This window comes from Agelaius tricolor, unplaced genomic scaffold, assembly GCF_023055355.1.
Source record: "Agelaius tricolor isolate 1412-34295 unplaced genomic scaffold, bAgeTri1.0.p SCAF_1, whole genome shotgun sequence".
NCBI classification, from domain to species: Eukaryota; Metazoa; Chordata; class Aves; order Passeriformes; family Icteridae; genus Agelaius; species Agelaius tricolor.
The window spans coordinates 70,125,834-70,137,294 of NW_027269261.1; the positions used below are offsets into that span (position 1 = coordinate 70,125,834).

Here is an 11,461-nt window from a genome sequence, read left to right on the forward strand (position 1 = left end):
ACTGTGCAATACTGCTGTATTTTCTTCTGAAATAAGATTCTAGAATTTACTAGATTTTTTGCATATGATAAAGGATATCCCAAAATGAGGTTTAGTTGAATCAATGGCTTTTTTTAATTTAAAAAGAGACAAGAATACCATATGTTCCTTCAAAATATCTGTATCATAGACATGAAACAACAAAATATTTTCTCTTTATAGGCTTTAGCAGATAAGGATAATGACGAAGCTACTGTGGAGGAGGAGGATGAAGATATTGAAGCTATACTTGCAGAAGAGTTTTTAGAAGAAGAAGAAGAGGAAGAACCAGAAGAAGAAGAAAATGAAGAAGATGCTGTTGAGCGCATGCAAAATGAGATTTCAGAGAGGTTTGAATCAGAATTAGAAGGATTACAAAGTGTGCAGGTACTGATACCGCTGCTTATTTTGTTAAAATATATGATCACATGAAGAAGAATTTCCATATTTATTTTTCACATTTAAAAATTATAGTGCCTAAATAACTGTGCTTCTGTACTCATGATCTAAGTATGTGAACAAGATGAAGACTGTACTGAGAAGGTATAAACTTGAAAGAATATATAATTTATACTACTAATATAGTAGAGGAAAAAAAAAGGAAGCGTTTGGGTAGACCTATTCAATCTTGGTGTCATTTCATTTTTGATAGGTCAGTTGAAACAGGCAACCAACCTAGAGAGTTGTGAATGTATGAGCAGTATTTCAAAATAAGTTTTAAGGCAAAACTCTTATTAGACACCTCTATTTTTTAATGCAGATCCTAGTTGTTGGTGATGAAACCAAATGTAAAGAAAAAATCCAAATCTAATCTCGGTTAAGATACCAGGTGTTTGGCACCATTCCCACACCTAGTGACATAATTTTCTTGAAATCAGTGCAATTGCCTATGGCAAGGTAACCTGATCTAACACCAGATATCTGCAATGCTAATGCCACATCTAAAGCAGTAGGTAGATCAGTAACATTTGTTTATTATCTACAAAGTACTTCACTTCAGAAAGAAGCTAATCACGATTTAAAAGAAGCTCTATCCACTGACTAGAGAGAAGGTTTTCAAAACCAGATAATAAAACAATATTGTAGCAGTGTGGCACCTAATATAGAAGTTTAAACTTCAGTGGGCAGGAAGACTAATTCCCACCAAACTTTGCTGATTTATGTTGACTGAGAACATGCTCAGGAAATCCTTGATAGTTCACAGAAAATCTTGCCATCAGTCTTTATTAAAAATCTGATTGCATTTATGATTCTAATATTTCATTTTGTTTTCTTAACCAGGAAGAACTGGTTGAAAAGTTACAAATATCGCCAGTTGAGATCAATGGAGGACGGAAGCCTCGTGTTGTGTGCTACCAAATATACAAAAAGCTGAAACCCCTAGTGGAAAACCGCAGGAGCATTTTTGAGAAATGTTACCCAATAAGTTTGCCACTTGCACAGAAGATGCTAGTTTACTCATATAAATTACGAAGTTCTTTTGGTCAGTGGGATCCTGTCAAGGTAATGTTCTTAAATGGCTGAAGAATGTGTTCAAGAGTTGACACTCTTTAAAAATGCATTTCACATTAACAAGATGTTATCAGACAGTAGCAACTAATACCAGAAATATTTAATGAAAATTACATTACTGAATCAAAATTACATGGCTGAATATACAGAAAATACAGCAAGCAGTAATAATAAAAGGTGTTGGTCTTTTCAGTATTGCAGCTAATTTAAGGCTGAAAAGCATTTAGTAAAATTTGTTACACTGTCATTGGTGACATGATTAAAGGTGGCATTGAATCAGAAAGAAATGCCTAACTTAAGGATACACAAAACACAGGACAACATAGAAGGTCTTAAAACCTTACAATAGTAGTGAGAACAAACGGAAAGGATTTAGAATATGAATTTGTAAGAAGCCACACACACAACTGACCACCAAACCTAGTAGTGGCAGAAAAATGTTAGATTTACTTAATTCATCAGCAATAATTCTTTCTTGTCAAAATTTAAAATTTTTGAAGAGCAACAAATCTATTTCCATGGTATTTTACTACAGATCTGGAAAATTGAGGTCAGAAAGTACTTATCACTATCCCCAAGGTAGGAAATGAAATGTTCTCAGGTAATTCTTTTGGTTTAATGGTAGAAATAAAAGCTGATTGGATTGTGAGTAAATAAAAATTTCAAAGGAAGATTAATTGAAAAAAAGTCCAGTGAACAACATACAGAAAGCACAAATCCCCTGAAGGAAACATATTTTGGCCTTCATTTTTCTATGCCAATTAATCAAACCATTTTATTCCCTTTTGTATAGTGTCATGTTGAGTTTTCACCTGTTCCAGATCACATTTATCTCTCTTTAACCTTAGGATCAGAATCTTCATTCTTTTTCATGGCTGCATCGAATAATCTAGGTACATACTAAAAGAACTAGATATGTCTACATTTACATCATTTCCCATTACTGAACCACAGTTTATGTGTTTAATTGTAATTAATCTCTACACCCTACTCCTTGCACTTCGTTCTGTCAGGTTTCACCAGATTTTTGTATTGCATTTCTCCACTTCATTCCTTTGTTCCATACAGTGCTTTTTACCAACCAAAAAGTACAATTCAGTCAGAAGAAAGAGGTCATAGGAGGTTATTGGGTAAAATAAGAGTGGTGTGCTGACAGTGAAATTGTACAAGTGATAAAAATGAAAGGGAAATAGGATCACTTTGAGGGCATTTTAGGATAATAATAGAAATTTTAAAATTGAGTACAGACTGGAAATTTTGGAGTAGAAAGGCAGATTGAGTATATTCCAGTTACTTTGAGATTAAATTTGGGGGGTAGGGGAAGTAGTTATGCAACTGATTAGATAAGCAGAGAATAAACATTATGAGCTGAGTGAGGAATGGAAGCAGATATGCAGTAGAACAGACTCATGAAATCCCATAAATTGAGAGCAAGCACCCTGAAATGACTTGATCCAGGAATAGGAACCTACAGGTATGAGAAGAGTCTGGCAGGACAATGGTACACAGCAGAACAGCCCCAGCTCTAGCAGTAATAACCAGGCCAACCTTACTGACTCCTTCAAAGAATAGTAATAGATTTGTGATGTATGATTTTCCTTGACAAGAAGTTGAGTTGGCTCTTCCCCATTATTTGATATGTATGCATGTAACTTCTGTGGTTTTTTCCTTATTGTATTTCAGTTTGCTCAATACAGAGTGAGATTTACTGGACTATTTTTGTCAGGCTGAATGCTGGAGGAAAAAACTTTTTTTTAAAATGCTAATTTTTCCCATCTTCCTTCTTTTGTTGAAGAAAGGTCAATGTTACACATTACTCAGAATTACATTTCTGAGTCCCCTTAGAATAGTAAGGTGAATGCTGCCTGGGCAATTTTTCTACATACTGCTTTTCTATATTTTGTTTTAAAGCATCTTTTATTGACACTTTAAGACAGTTCTTCTAAGAAGGACTGCAACAGGGACATGAGTAAGTTTTTCCATAGAGAAGAGTAGTGCAAGGAATTAATCTGGTATTACTTCAATGACTATTTCTGCCAATTGCATCTCTTACATGTCAATGATCCATCAACACTGCAGACTTTTTAGTGGGCTGTCTGATGTGTTTGAAAAGATTTCATCAGCAGTGCATGTATTTTTCCAATAACTTTTTCAACTTATCTTGTGGTTTTTCACTTGACCATAATGTAACTATTGATATCTTTTTACATTTTCTTCATTTGTATATGACTTCTGGTGAATACAATATTCTCAGTGTATTTTCTGTTGGCAGGCAGGCAGGTGAGTTTAATTCACTGAGGAATAAAATTATTCTTTCTTTGAAAATTAAAAAAAACTATTTTGTTCATCTTTGACTACACTATCTTGACAGACATATAAAGTGTTACGGTACCACCTACTGGAAATAGCAAGTATTCTTTCTGTCTTAAATGTTTCTTTCATCTTTTTGAACAAGAAGTGTAGGTACAGAAGTTTCTCAGATTTGAGCAAAATATTATGTCCATATATGTGAATTTTAGAATGCTTTGATGGTTTGTGTCATATGGTTGGTACTCCTCTATCTGCCTATAAAGCCGCTTCTCTGGGATGGAGGAAGAAAAGGCTTTGTCAAACCTAATTAACTGATTCTCATTTTGTATATTACACAGTTAAGCCAAGGAGATGTGATCAAGCCACAGCAAAGGGATGAAAGCACAGTCTTTCCAGTAATCCATCGACAATATATTTATTTCTTTTCAAGTAAAGAAAATAAAGAAACATTTATGACAAATCCCATCAAATATATTTGTCAGCCAAAACCTAAGCAATCTGTGCCAGTAAAGATTGCAATTGTGGGACTTCCAAAGTCTGGAAAGACTACAGGTATGAGCAGTTATCTATTTAAAAAACTCATTTTTTAATGACTGAAGCTGTATCTGTCCTTACTGCTATTAAAAAACATAAACCATTTATATTGCTGGTCTTCCTGCTTTTCTTGCTGGGCACAGATTCTTTTAGTAACATTCTGTGGTGTCTCATTTGACAGTCTGATAGTTATGCATTGTTCATCTGAATTTTATCCCGGATCCTTAAGATGTTAGTGACTTGGACTTGGACTTGTATTTAGAAAAACTGGACTTATGCTATTTATATCCTTTGTATTATTTATTATTATTTTATAATTGTTTCTTACTTTTTTGAGTCAATATAAGCTAATGTAAAATGGAGAAATAGTCCTAGGATCAAGGATGAAGACCCCAAACTCCCCACTCCCCAGTCTGTTTCGAAATTTCTAGATTAAAAAGTGCCCAAGATTTCCATCCCTCTCCCTTCCCTTTCCTCCTCCATGACTCTGTCAATCCACACGTTTTTGCCTTTTACTGGAGGAGGAGGACATTAATTTTAAACTATAGTTATTGATTAGAATAGGATGTTAGGAAGAAAAGAGACAGGTTCAAATGATTTCATATTTAGGATGAAATTTTAGCATATTTCCCATTTCCTGGATAAATGAGGTCGCTGATGGGCTGTTCTGTAAGAGGAACAGCAATGGAGGCATATTTTCTAACACACTCTGATAATATTGACTATATCTGCTGAGATTTGTTCTAAATTGAATAGTGTTAGTATGTCCTGTGCATATGCCAGATTGTGATGTTACTTACCTTCAAAGTTGTGACTTGAAATGGAAATATTTTGCAGTTGCCCAGAGACTTGCGAGTGTTTATGGGTTCCTGCGCCTGTCCCTAGGAGATGCCATCCGCTTTGTGCTAAACAGCCAGCCAGAGAGCGAGCTGGCACTTAAGGTACAGTCCCACCTTCTCCAAGGACTCACCGTGCCTGATGAATTGGCCATCCAGGCTCTCAATGTGGCTCTGCTAAATCACATGGATAATCCCACTGGGTAAGAGTTTTCTTGGGGTTTTGGGGGTTTCTCCAAGACATGTCAGTCTCTTCGTAGGCATGGATTCCCATGTTACTGCTGTAGAACAATTTCACTAAAACACATCAGTGGTTTCTGCATTAAAAAAAAAATCTGTACAAAAGGAGATTTTTTTTTACAATATCTCTGGGAAATGAGACTAAAGCAGAATTTTCTGCTATTTCCAAGTAACTTTATGTCAGTACATCGAAGTAATATACTTTATGACAGTTACTTTTTTTTCAGTCAATAAGCCAGTATCTTCTACTATCCTTTGAGAAGCACTATTTGGTCTCTCTTATGCCATCTCCAGAACCAACTTGGACACACCTGATTCTCTTTGATGGAGCAGGCTGTTTCAGTACTCAGGGGTTTTTTTGTTTTCTTAACAACTGAAGTTATTAAGGAGGAACTGAAACCAGTGAGTCTTATCACCTCATTCATAGGTAATCCTAGGCTCTTTCTCCCCCACTGAAACATCTTTGAAACTGGGCAGACTTAAAAAGCTTTATCATCAGTATTTCATGAAATTCAACTTCTCTCCTCAAAAAGGAGAACTGTTAACAGAGAAAGGCAATTCTGCAATAATCTCTGAAAATTATTTGTGCTTGAGATCAGAATTCTTTCAGCTTCTCTTTGATGTTAAATCCTGGAATATTGTTTCAGTATATTTTGTTCCAGTATTTCCTAATATGAAAAACCATTTTTTCTTCAGTATGATTATAAAAATTCTTCAAATACTGTAGTAAATAATTTTACTTACCACTTTAAAAACTGCTCCTCCCAATCCACATGGAGACTTCTCATAGTTAAAATTATGTTTCTGAATGATTGATGTGTCAGAATATTTTTATAAGTCCCAGCCATCCACTTACCTTTTGCCCTTTGTACATTTCCTTTTCTCATTACTATTTCTTCTTCTGCCTACCTGATTTTTTAAATTTGATTGTAAATTCTTAGGAGTGAAGAATGTGCCTGTCAAGTGAGAGCAGTGATAACTGCATGGGTGTAGACTTTTGTCTCTATGGAAAATGTACTAGAAATAGACATAGACTCACTGGTTGATTGGAAACTCACTTCTTAGTGAGTTTCTTCAAAACTATTTTTCTGTTTCTATTTGCGTGCAGAGTTGTAATGGATGGATATCCTCTAACAAGAGCCCATGTAAATCTCTTGGAATCAACTAGGATAATTCCAGTGAAAATCTTTGAATTAGATATGGAAACAAAGGAAGTGTTCAGAAGAGCGCTGCTGGATAAGGAAAGATCAAACCGGTAGTAATACTCCCTGATACAATTTTTTTATTTTCTACACAATATTGTAGTATCTCTATTTATGTGCCTCAGTGCTATACCCAGAGGTTGTGTCTAACCTGGAGCATAACTCAGCTGTCTCTGAACTCCACATATGAAAAACATGGGAACCAGTCCCTCTCCTTTCTAATGCTTTGATTTCCATAGAGAGAAATAGTAAGGATGTAAGGTGTTTGGGGCATGCTCTGGCCAGATCCTTCAGTTGCATGCCTGAGATTACAAATGTGCAGTGCTGTGCACCCACTGCTTAGTTTAAGTGGTTTAATGCAACGGTACATCAGAAATATTACCACTTCTCTCTGCTGCTGAAATTTATTTTTCATCAATTATTATTATAAAATATATTGATACTTCATCTAATAATCTCTCTTTTAAAAACTTGATCAGAGTTCTTTTAAAACTATGAAACTAATGCATATTTAGTAGTATATAGAATTCAGGACTTGTAAGCTTTTCAATTCCGTTTGTTCCCTTCTTTGTTCTTCTGAGAAGATAAATATTCTGTTTAAAGAGCCATTGGTTGTTTTTGAGGAAGAACAGTAAGTAGTTTATAAGCAGACAGAGAATGAAAAAGAACAGAACATTCACCTTAAAATTAAATTGTGTAAGAACCTGTTTCTCATTAGAGGAAGTGTTTCTAAGAAGTTCCAGATAGCTTGGAGCATTATTGCATGCCTCTTTCATTTTGTCCTTTTCTTTTTGTATCTTTCTTTTTATCAAGTAATCAGTACAATGTTAAATTGCTTACTAAAAGACTAAAGACAATTTGCATTGCAAAAAAATTAAATCAAAGATGTGTTTTTGAAAGTATTTACTTTAAACTTAATTTTAAATACCAAACTAATTATATTTCATAGGCTTAAGTACAAATCAAGTGTGCAATATCAGGGTGCCATTTAATGGTGTATTTGTAGTGTATCTCAGGTAATATGTGTTGATACATTCCAAATCCTTTGCAAAATAATTATTGTGCTGTATTTGGGACACAAATAGAAAAAGTTTTTTTCTTCGTTTTTGAACAGGACTGTCTGATCATAAGTACACTGCTTTTCAATGTAGCTGGTAGTATTCTTAAAAAGAAATTTTGATTTCTCAAATATGTTCTACAATGTCAAATAAGCAAAATTTTGTAAAAAGAACTTCCAGTGAATTCTAGAATTTACACCTGAAATTCAATGAAATTATCTAATCCTCAGATTTAAATCACTGTTATTTTTCATTCTCTTTAGACTTCCTTATCCTGAACATGACAGCCCACAGATTTTAGCTATTAAAAATTCCTGCTATAAACAGCACATTGATGATATTAGAACTTACTATATGAAGGAACATCAGAACTGGTGTGTGATTGATGCCAATCATAGCAAATGGAGGGTCTGGAAGACGGTTCTGCAGGAAGTTCAGTTGGTTGTTAAACAAATCCAGATATACCTGGAAAGAAGAAAAGAAGGTAAAAGAATAACAGAGTTTCCCAGAATATTTCTTCCTTTAAAAAGCTGCAGTGTACTATGTACATGACAACTTCAACTTTCTGTGGATGTGGCTAATTCTTGGCCACATATATACCATTAAATTCTTCAATCTCATCTGGAGAGATCTTGAAGAGATCTCTTGAAAAGAGTGAAGGCAAAGCCAACTACAGGGCAGTCTGAGGTCATCCTCCCAAGAACACAGGGTAACAGGAGTCTGCTAAAGGAAGTCAGAGTCCTTGGTCCATGGTAGATCTGGCTACACTGGGTGGTAAATCACAAAGAGTACTCCAAAGGTACAAGGGGAACTCTAACTTGCACCTTCACTTTAGTGTTAGTGAAGGAAGAGGAAGGGATAGAGAAGATGTTAATTTAAAATCTAGAAATAAGCTTAAATATGCCATCTGAGTTAATTTCTCTGCTTTGTGAAGAAGACCACCTTATTCTAAAATGGCACAGTTCCCACTTGACTTTTTGTCTGTCAGCACTGGTCAGGATTAAATATGCCTTTTAAACATGTCTGTACTATTTAACTAGAATTCCTCTGAAGGGCAAATATACTTCCTTATCTTTATCCACCTTTTGGGTTTAATTTTTACAGCTCTGTGGCTGCACCCATCTTAAAAATTGGAGTCATAATCAAAAATATGAAAATACACTTAACTTTTACACATCAAGCTTGAAATAGCATGATTTTTAAGTAATTTGGTTTTGAGATGACATTTTATTAAAGATTTTGAATGTATTTCCTCCAGATAGACTGTAGCATCTGCAAGATATGGATGAATAAAAGCGGAGGCTTTCATCACACCTTGTACTCGTTTCCAATAATGTAAAGACATAAAATAATAGTTGAAATGACCCTTAGTAACACAAAGGAGTGAAACAATAAATCATAAAAAAGAACAGACTAATAAGCTGAGCATGCAGAGTATCCCACACCATTAATAATTATTATATTTCTTACATGCTAAAAAATGTTATTAAAATTAATTGGTAAAATGAGTTACAACTTCATTTTATTATCAAATTGCTGCTTTAGTTCTCATTATCTCATATAAATTTCAAATTATTACTTTCTAGACTGTAGTGTTCCTGAGTAGAATTGTTTGATGTTTCTATGTCTCTCATAAATTAAACGATATCATTAATTGCTTTCATTAACAGGAAAAGCAGCCAGCATTGCTGGTTTATGTATCACTCCCCAGGAACTGCAGGGGCAGCTGGGGGAGTGTGGACAGTACTGTCCTGTCAGCCTTGCAGAGAAAGGTGAACTGGTTGACTGCTCTGTAAGCCCCTCACTGGAGTTTGCTGCTGAATTTCAGGGGCGCTATTACAGAATGGCTTCACAGGAAGAACTGGAAGTGCGTATCAAAAAAGCAGGTCAAAAAGGAGGGGATTATGAAAAGAGGGAACATTGTTGCTTAGATTCTTTGATTCCATACAGAAATAGGTAATATGCAACTTGAATTAGACCACTGTTGTTAGCATTCAAGCTTTTGTTCTGCATACTTCTGCTATCAAGTGTCTAGGCAGACAAAATCGAGCACAGGCACCATTAAACTAAAGCTCGTCTTACAAATTGTCACAGACCAAACATTCATTTGAAAACAGTAACTTTCTCCTTTCTTTATCTGTTGTGGAGAGACTGGGTTAGAAAGTGGTTTATGACAGCAGTAGATAGTGATGGATGGTGGGTGAATGGTGACTACTTCAGCTGAGAGATTTTGGAAAAGAAATTACCCAAGAGCAACAGCAATGCCAACACACTGTTGCATTGTAGAAAAATTAGGTATCTAAACTGTGTGAGCCAGTCCTCTGGAGTTTGACTAACAGTCCTATAGTGCTTCTTTCATTATAAAAACTTTTTTTTTCCTGCAGAAATTCTTGAGCAAACCTGAGGTTTATGTATCATCACTGGCATCTCACCCTCTGCCACCCCCACATATGCTACCAAAGAAATTGACTGCAGCAGAAGTGAAGGCCTTATTCCCTGTAAAGCCTGAAATGCAGGGATACTGTCCAGTCACTTACCTAGATGGAAAACAGAGGTATGTCACTAGAGTTTTCATAATCTGAATTACAGAATATGTGTCCTATATTAATGCATTAATGAGGGAATATTTTCAAAGTACTTTTTAATGTTGTTCAGGATTTAGACAGGAAAAGCAATTGCAATTCTCTACATTGTACCCGTGGCTTTGGAAATCAAGATAAAATCACCTTTTAAAACTTACATGGCTACAGGTTCTACAAGAATCTGTGTTGGCTTGGTGTCTTTCATGATGAAGATGGGCAGATATAGTTTGAATTCTCTCTATCTCTATAACCCTTCAAAGGTTAAAAGAAATCTCATAAATCCCTAGTAGATGCAAAACTACTTATTATGATTTTTGTAGAGATCCATAAAGCTCTACCATAAAATGACACAGATTTCCTCAGTGTGCAAGAATTTATGATCAGAGGAGAACCATAATAGCCAATTCTATGTTATCCCTTTTTAATCTCCTGAACAAATATGATTGGCATTTTAAATGGAGGAGCTCTAAAGAAGCACTATAAAAGTTCCTTAATAAGCAGATTTTAGGCAGAGACTCTATGAGATTTTTAACCTTGTAACTGTCCATCATGTAGTGGAAACTTAGATGATCCAATTGCTATTTTTTTTGTGGTTGCTACACTTGCCAAATTACCAGAAGGCTAGCAATAGCTCATGAATTTACTCCACACAAATTATGTTTTCTGTTTTCTGTGAATGAATTATTCTTGCTCCATCTCTTCAGATATGAAGCTCTGGTGCCTGGCAACATCGAGTATGCAGCAAAATACCAAGACAAGGTATATATTTTTGAAAGTGAAGAAAAACTTCAGAAGTTTATGAGGTAAATACACTAACTGCATCTTAATTTTCAATCATGCCAGTGTTCATACATCTTAAAAGTGCTTACTTTATATCTGGTTAGGTTACCAGAGAAGTATGGGAATCTGAAGCTTCCCCATAAACTCCCTCCAAAAAAAGAGCCAATGCTATTAACTACACTTCCTTTGCCTGGATACCTTGAACAGGCCAGTTTTTGTTTTTCTATTTTAAAACATGATTTTGTGATATATAGCATATCCCACTCAGTTGTTGGGGTTTTTTTGGGGGGTTTTTTTGGTTTTTTTTTGTTGTTGTTTGTTTGTTTTGTTTTGTTTTGTTTATTTTTATTTTTAATGCATTTGAGTCTTATATTTATTAATGAGATTAT

General features: G+C 35.0%; 1 protein-coding gene across 8 annotated transcripts in view; it reads left to right on the top strand.

Annotated features, from left to right (window-relative positions):
* Positions 1 to 11,461, top strand: part of AK9 (adenylate kinase 9) — a 59,936-nt gene that overhangs the window by 44,049 nt on the left and 4,426 nt on the right. For 6 of the 8 annotated variants that reach the window (XM_071438895.1, XM_071438864.1, XM_071438874.1 and 3 more), the window contains 10 exons: positions 202 to 405; positions 1,300 to 1,521; positions 4,179 to 4,392; positions 5,212 to 5,413; positions 6,559 to 6,705; positions 7,974 to 8,194; positions 9,381 to 9,577; positions 10,095 to 10,264; positions 10,997 to 11,095; positions 11,177 to 11,283. In XM_071438895.1, the coding sequence (XP_071294996.1) occupies positions 202 to 405; positions 1,300 to 1,521; positions 4,179 to 4,392; positions 5,212 to 5,413; positions 6,559 to 6,705; positions 7,974 to 8,194; positions 9,381 to 9,577; positions 10,095 to 10,264; positions 10,997 to 11,095; positions 11,177 to 11,283 (1,783 nt within the window). Of the gene's footprint in view, positions 1 to 201; positions 406 to 1,299; positions 1,522 to 4,178; positions 4,393 to 5,211; positions 5,414 to 6,558; positions 6,706 to 7,973; positions 8,195 to 9,380; positions 9,634 to 10,094; positions 10,265 to 10,996; positions 11,096 to 11,176; positions 11,284 to 11,461 lie in introns of those variants that run through there. The other 2 variants (XR_011681059.1, XM_071438927.1) reach the window with 2 other exon arrangements.